The sequence below is a fragment of the Nyctereutes procyonoides genome, unplaced genomic scaffold, assembly GCF_905146905.1.
Source record: "Nyctereutes procyonoides isolate TBG_1078 unplaced genomic scaffold, NYPRO_anot_genome, whole genome shotgun sequence".
NCBI classification, from domain to species: Eukaryota; Metazoa; Chordata; class Mammalia; order Carnivora; family Canidae; genus Nyctereutes; species Nyctereutes procyonoides.
In genome coordinates, this window is record NW_026575115.1 from 684,099 (window position 1) to 702,289 (window position 18,191).

General features: G+C 51.9%; 1 protein-coding gene across 2 annotated transcripts; it reads left to right on the forward strand.

Annotated features, from left to right (window-relative positions):
- The first annotated feature begins 6,669 nt into the window (after window positions 1-6,669).
- Window positions 6,670-17,725, forward strand: AGA (aspartylglucosaminidase). Of its 2 annotated transcripts, none has more exons than XM_055333794.1 (9): window positions 6,670-6,848; window positions 9,821-9,974; window positions 10,765-10,877; window positions 11,750-11,862; window positions 13,328-13,442; window positions 14,201-14,276; window positions 15,104-15,211; window positions 15,857-15,990; window positions 17,457-17,725. In XM_055333794.1, the coding sequence occupies exons 1-9, from the start codon at window positions 6,734-6,736 to the stop codon at window positions 17,555-17,557; spliced, it is 1,029 nt and encodes a 342-aa protein (XP_055189769.1). In that variant the 5' UTR covers window positions 6,670-6,733; the 3' UTR covers window positions 17,558-17,725. The 2 variants fall into 2 exon arrangements, with proteins under 2 accessions (XP_055189769.1, XP_055189770.1); XM_055333795.1 differs by lacking the exon at window positions 6,670-6,848 and adding an exon at window positions 8,661-8,913.
- The last annotated feature ends 466 nt before the right edge of the window (window positions 17,726-18,191 follow it).

Below are 18,191 nucleotides of genomic sequence, written 5' to 3' on the forward strand. Positions count from 1 at the left end.
ACTAAAATAACCTGCGACACTAGGTCCCAATGTCAGACCAATGCTTGAAGTGGCAGAAAGATGCCACGAAGCTTATCCTGTTGCCCTGGGCCTGCAGTGTGATAATAGATCCCGTTCCTGAAGACAGCGTGACATTACAGTCGTCATAAAAAGCAGATTACACGATGTAAAAGGATCTACTATATCCCTGTTATGATAATTTTATCATCGCACTGGCCCGGTATTAATATTACAGATTGAAAGTACATCGGATAGAAGCTATTTTGAGAAGAAACCACTTAATAGGCCAACATCCCACTAGGCAGTGTTGGTCCTAGACATCACTAAGATGACTTTTAAAGGTTAAAGAGCCAAAAACAAGTCTGTGACTTGAAACTGCCATCGATTCGACAAATGGTTTCAGGGGCATGGACCAGAAAAGAAAAAAAAATTGAGAAAGAAAGAAAACTTTTTTTCATCTGTAGAATCATGACACTTACTCCTGTCTAATGAAATAGACTCTAATTTCATCCAGGATATATAATCAGGGAGTAAGATCAAGTGTTCCCAGATTAACGGGAAAGCGGATTCAACTTAGAAACCCGGTGGAAGTGCCACAGATGCTCTAACATTAGCAACCTTCATCACTTACAGTCGGGGAAACTGACAAGAGCAAACGCCAATCAAATAAATAACTTGTATTGAGATAACCCAGGTTCCGTGGGGAGTTCCTGAAAAAGAAATTATTATTTCAATGCCAAGTCACGCTTCCAGCTTTGAACAAGTAGCAAACCGTGGGCATGTTTCGCAAATGGATTTCACAGCATCAGTGCAAAAGCCGGAGGGGACGGCTTAGATTTTTAAGCCTCAGATTTGAAATACCTAGACTCCCTGCAACCACAGCGTTAAATCCTCTGTGGAACCACAGCTTCAAATGCTATCAGGAGAGACTCAACTCTTCATCCCTCTGAGACTGATAAATTGAAAGCCACGAGGTTTAGAGGGAATGGAGGGGAGCCTACAGCCTCCTGCACCCCCACCCCCATCCCACACAGGAAGACTCTGTAACATCCCTTAACCTTCCATGGGAGGCCGTCCCCTCGGGAAGGCTGCAGGGTGATGTCTTTAAGTCACTCGGAAATCGCACCACCCAGCGATGGGCCAGATGTGTAAACACGGAGCCCAAATTTTAGGCAGCTCAAAGTCGACAGAAAACCTGATTTTTAATTTCCACTTAAGAGAGTCGGGGAAATTCTAAGGAGTCACTTTAAAACACATTAAAGGTGTCTGGCCAACTCTTCAGAATTCCCGTAGAAATTTCTGAATCGCAAATTGCTGCTTTGTATGGTTCTGGACCGCCTCTTCCCAGACATCAGCTGATGGATGCTGGGTGGATGCCACTTAAACAAAAGAATTTTATTCAATCTGCCTAGTACTCTACCTTTCCCATGTCCTCCCTCATTCACAAAACTTCGTAGGACTAAGAACACTCTTATTTTCTCCAAGTTTCAGAAAAAGGAAGGGGGCGTCGGGAAGACTAGCTGAGTAACCCACGGCTGATAGGTGGTGGTCCTACATCTTGACATCCACGTCTTGAGAATCTTCCTGGGAGTCCATCCACCCAACCGATAAACATCCTACCAAAGAAAACTAAGCAATGCAGTCTAAATTTAAATAAAAATAACGTGTAACGTGTAATCCTTTCCTCAGTAATGCTACGTATCTCTGCTGGTATGTGGAATGAATGATTTAAGAGAATGAAAAATTGGAGAGGATGCTGGGAAAACCCTGAACCATTTTTTTTTAAGGTCTACCACCTAATTGATCAATTGATGTCTGTCTTCATTTAGAGTTACCTCAAAATAAAGCATAGGGATCTGGTTATATGAAAACCTAAGCGTAACATGAGGACACTTCCAAGATTAAAACTCAAAATATTCTCCAAATGTTAGTAAAAGAAAAATTAACCCAGAAGGAACCCAGATATCCAGAGTATGTCAACATCTTCAAGGCAGAGCTGCAGACATGACCCTAAGTTTAGGGTAACAGGATAGTGCCCCACTGGGTATTTTAATCGATGCTAAAAAGCCACTAAATACGTCAGATTCCTTTTGGGGGTAGCATACTAATTATTCTAAATACAAATGCTCTTGGGGAAGCTGACCTATTGACACCTCTTCCTCAGACATTCCCACTATAGTATAATTTAGCCAACTTCCTGCAACCAACAGATCAGCTGTGTTTCTTGGTAAGAATTTTGAGTTCAAGTGGGGAGAGAGTAGTACTGGGGAAAAGGGTGGACTTAGCGGAGGTAACAAAGCTCAGGCTCTTTCAGCCAGAAGAAACACAAATGACTTCATTACAAGGAGGAGCTGCAAGGGAGCATTTTTCATGTCACGTCCTTTCACCAAAGTCATGTCCTGACTCCTGACGTAGCAAAAATTACTAAGGCTTGGTTCAGAGGCTAATGAAAATTAAGTGGATGCACAGTATATGTTTTCCTTGCTTTCTTATCCTGTTCTACCCCCTTTCATTTTATTATTTTATTTATTTTAATTACAGATTTTGTTTATTTATCCATGAGAGGCACAGAGAGAGAGAGGCAGAGACACAGGCAGAGGGAGAGGAAGGCTCCATGCGGGGAGCCTGACGCGGGACTCGATCCCGGGTCTCCAGGATCACGCCCTGGGCCCAAGGCAGACAGACACTCAGGCACTGAGCCACCCAGGCGTCCCTCATCCCCTCTTTTAATTTCACATGACATTACCTCATCCCGATTATACCAGCACAGGTGACTTGTCCCTCCTCCCAAATACCCAATTTGTGACCTTTTCTTCACTTGCACCACCGTCGCCCTGCCTTGGGATGCTTCCTCCAGGCTATCCTGACGCTGTTGAAACTGCATCTTTGATTTCATAGCAACGAAGCCTTGAAGATTTTGAAAAACCTCACAACTCCTACCAAGTTAATATTTTAATAAGAGTCGAGGTAAATGTGTAAATGCTCGGCAACAGGATGTGCTCATGCAGCTTCCCTTGGCAACAAGCCCCAAGGGATTACTGGCTCCCACTGTGCCTACACCCCCAAACCCTCAAAACGCGCATCCCCACCATGCCTGCTGCTAGAAACAAGGCAACGGGTCTAAATATGAAGCTGTTTACGCCATGGCCTATGTCACCAAGGCCAGAGTTCATGACAGCCTGGGCTCTCCCAGAAACAGTCTTAAACCGGGCCATCGGGAATGTCACCAGCAGCACCGGGTAACCCGCTGAGGGTCCCCTGCCCACCCAGGGAGGAAAGCAACCTTGGAGTCCTTGACACACCCCTTCGCCTACTCTGATTTTCCTCACTGCCCACCTCCCCTTCCCATATCTCCCCGTAGAAGGCTCTGATTTGGTTCAGCTCCTCGGGGCCCCCTTCGTCCGCTAGATCGGATGCCGCCCAATTTGAATCAAGTTTTGTCAAACGAAGTCAGATTTTTCAACATGCCTCAGTTTATCTTTTAACAGCTCTGGGGCCAGAAGAGAGAAGGGAAGGGGGAACAAGGAACCCTGTGAGTACCTGTGAGTGCCTTGAGCTCGGCTGCTGTCCTGCGGCCTCTGGAGGTGCTGGGTCCTGGGGGGTGGGGGTGGGGGGTCCTGTTCCATTCGCAGCTTTTGCATTAGGACCTCTCAGAGTTCATTTGAGAGTTTCTCTTTCCTGGTCAGGTCCGACTTGGAAACCAGGCTTGGTCCTAACCTGGCCGTAGGGGGCCTGGCTTCGGCTTAAGCTGAACTGGGTCCAGCGTGAGGCCTTGGGTGAATAAAATTGTGTTTTACGGCTGCACACGCAGATTCAGCTTCCCGAAAATAACCTTGAATCACAGCAGCTGCTGCGGAGAACTTTAACCACTTTAGGTGACCTCATCCATTCGGGAGCTGCCCTAGAATAAAGGGGGTCTGGGCGAAGCACTATCCTAAACGGGGAGGGAAAATCATTTTTTCTCATCTAGAGTTTCTGGGGACCAGGGGGAGACCAGCTAGGACACCCCACTCCCTCTGCAGCCTTCAGCCAGAACCCTGGGGAAACTGGGAGAAGCTGGCAAAGGGCAGGAATTCTTAGCAAGGTCAGCTGGCTTTCCAGGCCCCACCTGTGGTGTCCGGTGGAGAGATGATGAAGGTAAAATGCTGCTTTGCCCCTTCCTCTCCAAATTCAGGTTGCCAGGCCAAAAAGCATTTCAAGAATTAGATCTTTGCATTGTGACCCAGGGACTTGCTTTTAGGTGACTGCTGGTGGCCAGTCCTCTCTCTCCAGGGTACAGCTGCCTTCTTGTTTGTCTCATTTTGTGTCTTGAGAACTTGGCTTGACACCTGTCAGGTTTGGGCCCCAAAGACACGGCTGTGCACAAATGCCAGCTGCGCCCCATTTGCGCCTGGGGTCCTACTGGCTGTTGCCCGCTCTCAGGAAAATTGTCTTTCCTCCCTGTTGGTTATCCTTGAGAGTGGCTCTGGGTCTTGGGAGGGTGACTTTTGCACCTTTTTTGGGGATGCCCCTCACATCTAGAGGGCTGTTCAATAGGGTCAAGAGCATTGACTGTCAGGGGAAGCCTGGCCAGATACTCTAAAGGGTTGTTTTTCCTGCAGCTCCACCCCCAGAGGGTGGCCAAGGTGCAAACTGACCATCAGAGTTCCACAGGAAGCCTTTAGGCCTTAGCCCTAAGCTGAAATGAAGCATGCACCCAGAAAGGAAATCATTCTGAAACCTTTGTGAGAAGGATTTACTAAAACACTGCAGATGTGCAGCGCTAAGAACACAGGGACCTTTCCTTTCCCGTCTCCCTGAAAGAGTGTCCCTAATACAAAGATGCAAATTGAGGGGAACAGAGCTGAGTGGGTGGGTCAGCCACGCAAAGTCCCCAGGATGCAGCCCAGTCCCTGAGGAACTGAACACAGCTGCACCCTCCTACACCCCAAACACGTCTTTACCAGAAATGCGGCTCCAGGGACAATTCAGAGGCACCACCTATTATTTTGCATCAATTCCCCCCCAAACGTCCCCTATTAGTTAAAAAGATGGGAGTAGACGTTTTCCACAATGTATTGGAGAGCTTACTTACTTAAAAACAAGCAAAACAAGTCAAAATAAGTCGACATCTTTACTATTGGTCAGTGTACCTTTTAGCCACGTGAAGGCTCCACCCCACCTTTGTCCACACAGGTGGTCAGCACGGAGAGGGGTGGGGGCGCGGGAAGGCGGGGACCTCTGCGACCTTGCCTGGAACCCCGGGAGCCCTGGGAGGTGCGCCCCAGGGAGCCCTGCCCCGCGGCGCCTCTTCTTTAGCTCTGGGTTTACCACGGAGGACAGAGAGGACAAGAGAGACGAGAGAGCACGAGAGAGCACGAGAGAGCACGTCCTGCAGAAACGCTGGGCTCTTAGCGGGCCTGCCCCCCCCACGCCCTCCCCCCCCCCCCGTACGCTCGGCCTAGCCCGGATCTCCCAGGCCAGGGGTCCCGGGGCTCATCCTCCCCCTACGCCCCCCCCAGCCCGGATCCCCGAGGTCAGGGGTCCCGGGGCTCATCCTCTCTCTACGCACCCCCCATCCCGGATCTCCCAGGCCAGGGGTCCCGGGGCGCATCCTCCCCCTACGCCCCCTCATCCCGGATCCCCAAGGTCAGGGGTCCCGGGGCTCATCCTCCCCCTACGCCCCCCCCCCCAGCCCGGATCCCCGAGGTCAGGGGTCCCGGGGCTCATCCTCCCTCTACGCACCCCCCATCCCGGATCTCCCAGGCCAGGGGTCTCGGGGCTCATCCTCCCTCTACGCCCCCCCCAGCCCGGATCCCCGAGGTCAGGGGTCCCGGGGCTCATCCTCCCTCTACGCACCCCCCATCCCGGATCTCCCAGGCCAGGGGTCCCGGGCGCATCCTCCCCTACGCCCCTCATCCCGGATCCCCAGGTCAGGGTCCCGGGCTCATCCCCCCTACGCCCCCCCCCAGCCCGGATCCCCGAGGTCAGGGGTCCCGGGGCTCATCCTCCCTCTACGCACCCCCCATCCCGGATCTCCCAGGCCAGGGGTCTCGGGGCTCATCCTCCCTCTACGCCCCCCCCAGCCCGGATCCCCGAGGTCAGGGTCCCGGGGCTCATCCTCCCTCTACGCACCCCCATCCCGGATCTCCCAGGCCAGGGTCCCGGGCGCATCCTCCCCTACGCACCCCCCATCCCGGATCTCCAGGTCAGGGTCCCGGGGCGCATCCTCCCCCTACGCCCCCCATCCCGGATCCCCGAGGTCAGGGGTCCCGGGGCTCATCCTCCCCCTACGCCCCCTCCCCAGCCCGGATCCCCGAGGCCAGGGGTCCCGGGGCGCATCTTGCATCCGGCCGGGTGTCCACCTCAACTTTGCACTTAAAAGATCGCAAGCGAAAAGCAAAGGGAAATGTGCCCGGGCTCGTGCGACCCGCGCGGCATCATTTCTCACTTCTCGGCTCAGTCCGCCCTTCACAACCGGGAAGCAGTCGTCCCGGTAACCGTCACAGACACGCAAACACCCGCGCAGGAGCCCCGCAGCGCCCGGGCAGCGCGCCTGAGCGCCCCCAGGCCGCCCCGCCCCGCCGCCCGCCCCGCCCCGCCCCGAGGGGGCAGGTCTCGCGAGAGCAGCGGGAGCGCGGCCCGCGCCGCAGGGAGCCGCCGGCGGGGCGGGGATCGCGGGGGATCGCCGGGAGCGCGGGAGCGCGCGGATCGTGGGGGCGGGGCGCCGAGGCTGCTCCGCGGGCGCGCGGCCATGGCCCGGAGGTGCGGCCTGGCGCTGCTGCTGCTGCTGCCGGCGCTCGTGCGGGGCCGCGGCCTCCTGCCCCTCGTCCTCAACACCTGGCCCTTTAGGAACGCGACCGAAGCAGGTGCGGGCGGCGGCCGGCGGGGCTGCGCGGCGGGGCGGGCCCTGCGGGGACCGGGGCTGGGGCGACCCTCCCGCCGGGGCTCCGGGGGGCCCCCTGCTCGGCTCGGCCGCGCCCACCTGCCCGCACGCGGCTGCTGACCTGCCGCAGCTCAGGCCTCGGTGCGAGACTCCTGGGGGCGCGCCCGGGGTCCCCGGACCTCCGACCTGGGGGGGGCCGCCCCCGTGGGCCTCTCCACCCCGTGACCCGGGGGGGGCCGCCCCCGTGGGCCTCTCCACCCCGTGACCCGGGGGGGGGCCGCCCCCGTGGGCCTCTCCACCCCGTGACCCGGGGGGGGGCCGCCCCCGTGGGCCTCTCCACCCCGTGACCCGGGAGGGGGCCGCCCCCGTGGGCCTCTCCACCCCGTGACCGGGGGGGGCCGTCCCCGTGGGCCTCTCCACCCCGTGACCCGGGGGGGGCCGCCCCCGTGGGCCTCTCCACCCCGTGACCCGGGGGGGGGGCCGCCCCCGTGGGCCTCTCCACCCCGTGACCCGGGGGGGGGCCGCCCCCGTGGGCCTCTCCACCCCGTGACCCGGGGGGGGGCCGCCCCCGTGGGCCTCTCCACCCCGTGACCCGGGAGGGGGCCGCCCCCGTGGGCCTCTCCACCCCGTGACCCGGGAGGGGGCCGCCCCCGTGGGCCTCTCCACCCCGTGACCCGGGGGGGGGCCGCCCCCGTGGGCCTCTCCACCCCGTGACCCGGGGGGGGGCCGCCCCCGTGGGCCTCTCCACCCCGTGGGCCTCTCCACCCCGTGACCGGGGGGGGGGCCGCCCCCGTGGGCCTCTCCACCCCGTGACCCGGGAGGGGGCCGCCCCCGTGGGCCTCTCCACCCCGTGACCCGGGGGGGGCCGCCCCCGTGGGCCTCTCCACCCCGTGACCCGGGGGGGGGCCGCCCCCGTGGGCCTCTCCACCCCGTGACCCGGGAGGGGGCCGCCCCCGTGGGCCTCTCCACCCCGTGACCCGGGGGGGGCCGCCCCCGTGGGCCTCTCCACCCCGTGACCCGGGGGGGGGCCGCCCCCGTGGGCCTCTCCACCCCGTGACCCGGGGGGGGCCGCCCCCGTGGGCCTCTCCACCCCGTGACCCGGGGGGGGGGCCGCCCCCGTGGGCCTCTCCACCCCGTGGGCCTCTCCACCCCGTGACCCGGGGGGGGGCCGCCCCCGTGGGCCTCTCCACCCCGTGACCCGGGGGGGGGCCGCCCCCGTGGGCCTCTCCACCCCGTGACCCGGGGGGGGGCCGCCCCCGTGGGCCTCTCCACCCCGTGACCCGGGGGGGGGCCGCCCCCGTGGGCCTCTCCACCCCGTGACCCGGGAGGGGGCCGCCCCCGTGGGCCTCTCCACCCCGTGACCCGGGGGGGGGCCGCCCCCGTGGGCCTCTCCACCCCGTGGGCCTCTCCACCCCGTGACCCGGGGGGGGGGCCGCCCCCGTGGGCCTCTCCACCCCGTGACCCGGGGGGGGGCCGCCCCCGTGGGCCTCTCCACCCCATGACCTGGGGGGGGCCGCCCCCGTGGGCCTCTCCACCCCGTGACCCGGGAGGGGGCCGCCCCCGTGGGCCTCTCCACCCCGTGGGCCTCTCCACCCCGTGACCGGGGGGGGGGGCCGCCCCCGTGGGCCTCTCCACCCCGTGACCCGGGGGGGCCGCCCCCGTGGGCCTCTCCACCCCGTAACCTCGTAACCTGGGGTTCCCGACCCTGAACTGCGCTGCAGCTCCGCGAAGGGGTGTCCTTCCCCTCAGCCTCGAGGCCGCTCCGTAAACCTCTGGGGCGGCAGCGGCTGCGGAATTGGCTGGAGGGCAGCGCGGGGCAGGGCCGCGGGGGTCGGAGACTGAAGACAGGGAGAGCACAAGGGGCGAGACAGAAACTGCGCGGTGGGGACCGGGCGGGGCGCGGGGCCGTGTCTGCCCTGAAAGGCGCCGCTCTCGACATCTGCCCGCCCGCCCGTAGGCCCAGGAGTGACACTTAGAAATTACCAGTAAGAGCACCTTCCCTTCAAAGAATTCTCCCTTTATGAAGGAAGACACTGACCACCAAAGAGGTTTTGTTTTTTTTGTTTTTTTTTCGTTTTTCCTTCTCAGTGTCTGGGGCTCACAGTGCAAAGTAGTGCAAACAGCAGGGCCCCCCGGAGCCCAAATCCTGGCTCTGCTGCCCACCAGCCGCGTGACCTTGGGCATGTCTAGAGCTTCCTTGGCCTCTCCAGGGCTGCCTCCTCCTCTTTACTTATTTTAAATATTTTGTTTATTTATTCATGACAGAGAAAGAGGGGGGGCAGAGGGAGAAGCAGGCTCCATGCAGGGAGCCCGATGTGGGACTCGATCCCAGGGATCAAGCGCTGGGCCCAAGGCAGGCCCTAAACCATTGAGCCACCCAGGGATCCCCTGCCTCTTCCTATTTAAAATGAGGATAACAATTGTCTAGTAATTACCTATACGAGGCTGTTGTGCCGATTAGTGGATGAGGCCCAGGTTGTCCTGAATTGCTGTTAGGGTTTGGTGGTTGACACTCGTGATTCGTGTTGCGTCAACCAAAGCGCTAGGCGTATCTAGTACTGGTTGTATCTTTTATGACCTAATGATGCAGGAGAAGTTTATAGGACTATGATTCAATGAATGTTCATTTTTAAATGCCTTTTAGCGGCCTCTCTTAGAAGGGAGGAGAGGCCTTTCTATGCAGCGTAGAAATACTCGCAAGTAGAAAACGCCCCTCACTTTACATCAGGAGGCAGAGTCTTCACATCCTCCACAGTAAACAGTTGCATTATGTGATTCCTGTCTACATCCTTTCTCGACAGCGCTTAATAAACTAAAATTCTATTTAACATAGAGTTAAGTGAAAAAAATTTGGGGGCGGGTATGAGTTCTCAAAACGTTTCTGCTCTGTTGCCTTTGGCACTGAAAAAAAAAAAATCAATGTATGAACAAGCCCTGCTGGGATCTGGTTCACAGCGTGGAGAACTCTGGCATCCGGAGGCGGTCCCCTGGATGCCGTGGAGCAGGGCTGTGCCACCTGCGAGAGGGAGCAGTGCGATGGCACCGTGGGCTTTGGAGGGAGTCCCGACGAGCTTGGAGAAACCACGCTGGATGCCATGATCATGGACGGGTAGGAGCTCAGCCCCCCACGCGGGTGACACTGATCAGCCTTCTACTGGGAGCCCGGTAGAGGAATCGGGACGTTTTGTCAGGTCAGAACCCCCTAGCCTGTTGTACCTGGACCTTTCCAAACCCCAGGGGCCTCCCTCTCCATTAAGAGAAAATCATCCTAATAATAGAAATATTACATGGGGGTGGGGGGCGCCTGGGTGGCTCAGTTGGGAAGCCTCTGCCTCTGGCTCACGATCCTGGGGTCCTGGGATCGAGCCCCATATCAGGCTCCCTGCTCAGCGGGGTGTCAGCTTCTCCCTCTCTCTGCCCCTCCCCACTGGTCATGCTCTGTGTGTATGTGTGTCTCTTGCTTACTCTCTCAGATAAATTAATTAAATCTTTAAAAAAAAAATGCATCGTCACATGGAAGCAGGTACTCTGCTTGCCCAGAGTCCCAGAGGTGCTACGAAAATATGTCCCTGGCCAGGTAAAGCATCATTTACCTGCCATCCGCATAGGCTGTGCTTTGCATGACCCGAAGCCTTCACACCAAACCCCTCGTGGAAGCCACGCTTAAAATGCGCCACGAAAAACAGGATGGAAGTGCTGTTGGAGTACGTGGTACATTGATGCGCTGTGTGTTCCTTAATTTTTCTGGTTGTGGGAATTTGTGTGAACCTTAGGGATGTGCTGTCCTGTTTACGTCAAGACAGTCGAGTTTACCCTGCAAACCATTGCTTGGAGTAAACCAATATTGTTTCTACCTTGAAAGTACCCCAATAAATTGAACCCTACTTCTTTTCTTGCAGCACTACCATGAACGTAGGAGCAGTAGGAGATCTCAGACGAATTAAGAACGCTATTGGTGTGGCACGGAAAGTACTGGAACATACAGCGCACACGCTTTTAGTGGGAGAGTCAGGTATATTTTGACTACACCGAAGCTTTAACTAGTCCTTTGTATTCTTCATGGTGCAAAAGATAGAACAGATAAAAGCTGACCCATGTCCAAATTCCAGCTGTTTTACTTAATATCTGTTTTCTGGCAGGTAAGTTACTTCTAAATTCACGCTTTCTTCATCTTTAAAATAGGATTTAAAAAAAAAAAACGGGTTTATTCTCTATAGATAGGTAATTGCTGGATGGAAAAATGAGTCAACAGCATTGCTCTCCCTGAATTTGCTCTGTCTGGAAGACCAAGGAGCATTCTTCCTTCAGAAGATGGGCCCCAGAGTAGCTTTGCTGGAACGTCTTCCAAGTTGTATGACAAAAATCATACAGTGATCCGTTAATCAAAAATACTTTTTAATGATGACTTAGGTTAACAACTCCACGCGTAGGCATCCTTCAGTTTTGCCAGAAGACATAATTAAAAACTGCCCAAGAAGCAAAAGGATCTGTTAGTCACACATGGAGCCCAGTTGGCCCTTGGTTTGGTTTTCCAACGCTGGGCGCTGCACCCTGATTAGGACAGAGGACAGTAAGATTCTTGGTGGGTGAGAGGGGTGTTTTTCTTTTGTGATGGACACGAAGGGAGATGGAGGAGGATGGAAAGGAGAACTGTCACAGTATACACCCCTCGGGTCTCAAGCAGATCAGGTTTAGAAAGGACACATGGCGGTTGGTGTCCTGAAAACAGCCCGTGTCTGAATGTTCCTCTCAGTCTCCGTGGGCCCCCCGGGGTGGTGAACCCACCTTGAGAGACCGCTGACCAAGGACGCGGCCTCTACAAGTGTTTTATGTAGAAGGCAGTGCTTAACTAAATCACAGTTTTCTTTTCTTCCTAATCTCCAGCCACCAAGTTTGCTGAAAGTATGGGATTCATCAGCGAGGATTTATCTACCAATGCTTCTCGAGCGCTTCATTCCGATTGGCTCGCTCGGAATTGCCAGCCAAATTACTGGAGGGTATGTAGACATAATTTTTAAAAGTAAATCACTGGGGGACCTGGGTGGCTCAGTGGCTGAGCGTCTGCCTTTGGCTCAGGGTGTGATCCTGGGATCCTGGGATCGAGTCCCACATTGGGCTCCCCGCAGGGAGCCTGCCTTTCTCTGCCTGTGTCTCTGCCTTTCTTTCTGTCTTACTTATTTATTCATGAGAGGGGTCTCTCATAAATAAATAAATAAAATCTTTAAAAAAGAAAGAAAGAAAATGTGTGTAAAAGTAAACCACTAGAAAATATGAAGTGACACCCGTCTGCGCTTTCTTGTCTTCTGTTGGCTCAAGAGCTGGTTAGCACCCTGGTTGTACTGAAGAAGCAATGGCTTGAGTAGACTCTGGGCACGATGTTTGCAGAAGCTCCTTAACTGCTCCTCGGGCTTGTAGGGGGTGGAAAACTGGCTCCTGGCAGCAGTTCTCAAACTGTGGCAGCCCTGCTGGGCAACAGGAGGTGGCCTCAGTCAGATCTGCTCTGCTCAGATTTCTTTGCAACAAAAAGTTCCACGTCTAAAAAAGTCAAAGTTTTTAGAAACCATTTTTCTAAAAGATGTTTTGCATTTTACCCGTGTGACGTATACCCAGTACGTTGCCCTTGTGTGACGGCATCTGTACTATCGGGTGGCTGGTGTGTTCATGGTGATCATTTATCTTTAAATCATTGGGACTCTCAGTGCAAGTCAGTTTGTCTTTGCCATCCAGAACCCTTCTGTGGCTACCGTGGTCTCTCCTCTGTTTCTTCCACCTGCATCCTAATTACCTTTGAGTAACCAACGCATCTCTAGGGTTAGCATTTGAAAGAGGCTAGTATACAAAACTGGGTCAGGGCAGGTACCAAATACAGGAATGAGTGAGACATGAGTGGTAGGTTTCTCGATTAAATACCAATCCATATACACAACCTAAATTCATGAATTTGAATGATCTTCTTGTGTCTTTAAATCCATAGAGGACTCCAAGGTTCCAACTCAGAATATGTTCACATGAACCTAGCTTTGAAATAAAGAGGGTTTTAAAATGGATTTTGCTTTAAATCTCAGAATTCTTCGTTGGCCAGAGCACAAATTGCAAAATTTAAAGGTCAGGCTGTGTGCCTAATTCCTTTGAGGATTAGGATCTAATACAAAAATCTTCATTTAGAACTACCATTGTGTGGAGAACTTTAGCCATGCAGAGAGAGAAAAAAATCGGGGGTCTTTTCCAGACAATGTGGATATATCTCTCCTATATTATGTAATTCTGAGACTAGACTAAGCATTAAATAAAATTATATCCATCTGTTCACATAAGACTTAGCTAATCTTTGGTTTTTAATTTATATCTTCAGTTACCAGACATCCCTTGGGTTTCTCGCTAATGTTTAGTCATTGTATGTAACTACTTACCAATTTCTCAAACGAATCTTTCTAAAAACTAAAACTTAAATCTTGTTCACAGAATGTTGTACCAGATGCTTCAAAATACTGTGGACCTTACAAACCACCTGGTGTCTTAAAGCAAGAAGGATCTACCTATAAAGAAACAGGAAATTATTATGGTCATGATACAATTGGTAATTTGCCTTTTTTATGATTTTTATGGTTAAAAAATTAATTTCAGCCATTTCAGCCATTGCTGTTCTGTAGTTCTTAACTTCTTCATCCCCTTTTATGTGCCAGAAGGTGATTTTAACTGTTTTCACTGCCAAGTAAAGCCATATGTGGGTAGGTGTACACACACACACACACATTCTTTCCATCGTATCTATATACTTTTAGGTAAATTACACAAGGCCCCTAAAATCTAGTGATTAGTCACTTGTAGATTTTTAAATCTTCGATATGTAGGGTTTTTTTTTTTTTAAGTTTTTGTTCTTCGCTTATTTAAGTAATCTCTACGCCAACATAGGGCTTGAATTCACAATCCCTGGATTAAGAGTTGCACGCTCTTCCAACCAAGCCAGCAAGGCACCCGTATTTGATATGTAGTTCTGTGATAATTTTATATTGTTTACCACATTCGAGGTGTCATGTTGAAATTTTCCATTATTCTATATCAAATGGCTTTCTCTGAAATGGCCTCTGAAAAGTAACTGAGCAATTGGAAGGGTAAGGCTATGGAATGTCTACCAAAAGATGCTCTGACACTGGGTTCTGAAACATCACAAATTAGGCAAGTGGTATAATTTTTAGTATTCCTTAGCTTCTTATTTTCTTCTCCTTGAAATTATTGAATGAGGATATTTATATTACCAGCTGCTCAATTATTTTGTTTACATTGGAAATAAACCTCAGAGATGGTACCTACAATGATTTTTTTTTTCATTTCTAGGCATGGTTGTAGTCCATAAGAAGGGACGTACGGCTGCTGGTACATCTACAAATGGTTTAAAATTCAAAATACATGGGTTAGTGTTTCTCAAAGACCAGATCTCAAAAATATTCATTGGGTATAAACCAGTGTGTGCAAGGTGCTAACGAGAGGTGCAAAATGTCACACAACCCCACCCTCACAGCCAAGGTAGATAAAGGCATTGCAGCCAGTGGTTCAGAGCTAAGGAAAGCAGTGGCGGCCTGAGTAAGTGGGGCAGTCCGTTGGGGAGGCCAGCGGAGAGATGCTGGGGTGCTGAGCTCGAGCCTCAGGAAGAAAAGGGAGCCTCCGGGACAAGGAGGTGCAGGGGGGAGTGCATGCTCAGGTTCAGGGCTCCACTGGCTGGAGGAGAAATCACCTGTATGTCAGGTGCTGGACCAAGCTGGGGAGTGGAGGGGACTGGCCACATTGCAGGGAGCCCTGAGTCAGCTTAAGGATTTCTGGGTCTTATCATAAAGTTGTAGGAAACCACTGAAGGTTTATTACAAGGTAGAACCTTGGTAAAATTTCGGCACATGAGATGGAAAGCAGGAATAGATTGTAGCTGGGGAGATCCAGTTTGAACCCTACTCAGACAATCCAGAAACCCGATGACAAAGGATGGCAGTAAAGTCCCTGTACATCCGTGCTGTCTGGACCTCTAACCAGCTGGTACCTAATTCTCAAATCATTAGCTGAGGTTCCTGGAACCCTTATCGAGAAATTAATGAAAATCTTGGCTCTCTGTGTTCTGATGAAGAATTCACCCAAAACAATCCTCTGTGGCCAGGGAGGAGTAACCCCCACTGTTGAAGCATCTCATAAAAGTACTATCTAGCCTTCGCGCTTGGTTTCCTGGCCTGACTGTGCCGTGCCCTCCCTAAGCCGAGTAGGAGACTCGCCAGTCCCCGGAGCTGGCGCCTACGCGGATGACACGGCGGGAGCAGCGGCAGCCACCGGCGATGGGGATATACTGATGCGCTTTCTACCAAGGTGCGACTTCTCCCGTTTGTGACCCATAGAGAGCCTTGGAGGAGAAGGCGTCTGGCAAGACAGAAAACAAGTGTTTGTGCCATGCCGTCCGATGTCGTGTGTACAAGAGCTTTCTAGAAAGTCTGTTTCCATACCCTTCACCTCTATCATTTTTGATGATGATCATTTAAGCAATCATCATCCCCGAAATAGGATATTTCTTGCTTGACTTCCCAGACGAGAATACTTAGGATGCACTTAAATAATTTATGTAAGGCCACTGAGGAAAGGAACTGTGGTAATTGATGATAAAAGTAGGCCACGTAGTCACGGTGTACGATTAATTACTGAGAGATGATGGTTACACCTGCATGTCTTGCACATGCCCGCTATTTCCCCCATTAATTGTAGCCCTGTTTCTGGTTGAAACATAACCTCTATTTTTAATGACTTCTGTCTGTTATTACTGAGTAACAGTTACTCAGCCAGAGCCAGAAATAACACTCCTCACTTGAAATGAAGGCGTGGGTGAGTTGAAAAGATAGACCTCGCATCAAGGTTGTATCAAACGTGGCAATTTTGATGGTTTGGGGTTTCTAACATCACGTAACAAACTTGGAGTTTGTTTACTCTGGGATACTAAAGCTACTCTTCTGTTTAAATCAGCTACCAAGCTGTAGAGTATATGAGACAAGGAGAAGATCCAACCGTAGCTTGCCAGAAAGTGATTTCCCGAATTCAGAAGTATTTTCCAAACTTCTTTGGGGCTGTGATTTGTGCCAACGTGACTGGAAGTTACGGTGAGTTTTATTTGGAAGCCGCATTTGCGTGAACTTGTAAATGTTGAAAACATACCCTTTAAAATATTGTGGTGTGTTTTGCTCTATGCAATGGAAACAGGGACTATATCGAGTCGGCCCTAGGGACTTGTTAAGCGCTGATCCGTCGGGACCCCCCTCCCCTTTCCCCCCAAGTGCATAAATACACCTAACACCTCTCCTCTGGCCGAGTGCCTGTGCTCATGACCCAGTCTTTGGCTTGTGGTTCTTATCTCTGACTTGGGTCCCTCGTGAAGTGTAGTTTCAGCCCCAGGACTTGCTGACATGGGCTACTCTGGTCCAGTGCTTTTATTAATTAGGGGTTGGCAGGCACAGAGGATCTTCCCTACTTCCTTTCCAGTCATCCTGTTAACGACTCAGTCATTTAGATCTTCTTGGGGCTCCACGGTACAAGACGTATTGCTAATTAGTAAACCAAAGAAGTTGCCAGAATTATTTTTGCAGCGCATCTGAGGCTCGTCCTTATGAGCCTATCACAGTTTCAAAGTGTTTCAAGATCAACCGCTGCTGCTTCTCATTAGTGACTTTTCAGATGGGGAAGATAGACAGCTTACTGATCAATATGACTTATTAGGTTAGACTGCTTATTACTGTCCTTTGATCTTTTACTTCCCACAGTTCTGTATTTGAAAAACTTGTTTGAGGAATTCCTTATTCTTTTCTAAGTACTGAGACACCGAAGTCAATAAAAGTTATGGGGTGGGGAGGGGAGGCTTTATGTTTAAAATAAGTCAGTTTGATTGATTCCGTCTTAAGAAATAAACCTTAGAACTAGTCTCAAAGTTGGATTTAAGAAGATGTAAAAATGACAATTATATAATTGTAGATGACTTTAAAATTGACTGGTTCTTTAAGGTAACGGCATTAGACGGGGACGTGCAGGTGTTTGGACAGGGGAAGAAACCCCCTATTGCCATGGATGGCTAGGGCAGCAGGAAACCACTTCAGCAAGGAGGACTGTATCAGACACAGAGTATTGATTTGAGAGAGAGCGAGAGAGAAGGGGGGAGAGGGAGGGGCAGAGGGAGAAGCAGGCTCCCCACTGAGCAGGGACCCTGAGATCATGACCTGAGCCAAAGGCAGACACTGCACCGACTGAGCCACACACACCGGCGCCCCATGGGAAATAAAGTTTTTAGCCCTCACCTACATTATTTTTACTAAGAAAAGGGTATGAAAACAGTAAAAATAATAGTAGCAAAGACACATATGTGTACAGCAGCAAATCAGCCTGTATTGGGAGGTTCAAAGAGATGCCTCTCCTGTTGTGGCCGGTCAGCGTGGCAGCTCGAAGAGTGCTGCCCTGTGGCTCAGTTAACTCCGGGCCAGGGACAGCCAGCAGCAAGGCGAGGAAGCCATGTCTATACGGGTCACATATATGTGCATTCTCTGTTTACCCAGACAACCTCCTCTTTCTTGGCCCCCAGGTGCTGCTTGCGGTAAACTTCCAACATTTACTCAGTTTAGCTTCATGGTTTATAATTCTCTAAGAAATCAGCCAACTGAAGAAAAAGTAGAGTGCATCTAATCCATCTTTTCCGTCAGCATCTGTATTTCAAGAGGAAAGAAACAAAGGCTGGAAAGGTGACTCACTGTCGTCACACCGTAGGCCTCACGTATTCATCCTTCTTTGTGTAAAAGAAGAAGCGCAAAAATAAACGTGTGCTGGAGTAGCACTTTCCCTTTCTGTATCGGACATGGTTTTTATGATCTTTTTATTTAAGCTTTGCATATCCCCCGACCATGAATATGTATGTGTGTATTTTGTATATGTTTAAATCTTAAGTGATATTTGGATTTCTGCTCAGTGTTTCAAGACATTGCTACTTTGGGGATCTATTTCCATAGTGATGTATTAAGGACAGAGGAAAGAATGTGTATTTGGATACTTAAAATAATTACAGTGTCCAAGTCTTTCAGACCCAAAGAACAAAATAGCGATGAGTCACAGCATGATTAGTCCTGATTCCGTTTCATTACCTTCCACTGTCGGGTCTCTTACCACTGATTATCACTTTTACATAATGCTCCCTCCCAGTTGGAAGAGGAAGGAATGCAGTTCATAATGAAGGTGGTTTTGTTTTGCACGCATTCCAAAGTCTTGGGCAATCTTCTGATGAGCCATTGTGTTGTTGTTGTTTTTTTTCTTTTTGTTTTTTTTA

Coding starts and splice junctions, on each gene's coding strand:
- AGA (XM_055333794.1), top strand. CDS start 6,734: ATGGCCCGGAGGTGCGGCCTGGCGCTGCTGCTGCTGCTGCCGGCGCTC. Junction 11,863..13,327: donor GCCAGCCAAATTACTGGAGG/GTATGTAGACAT, acceptor TCTTGTTCACAG/AATGTTGTACCAGATGCTTC. Junction 14,277..15,103: donor TTAAAATTCAAAATACATGG/GTTAGTGTTTCT, acceptor GCCCTCCCTAAG/CCGAGTAGGAGACTCGCCAG.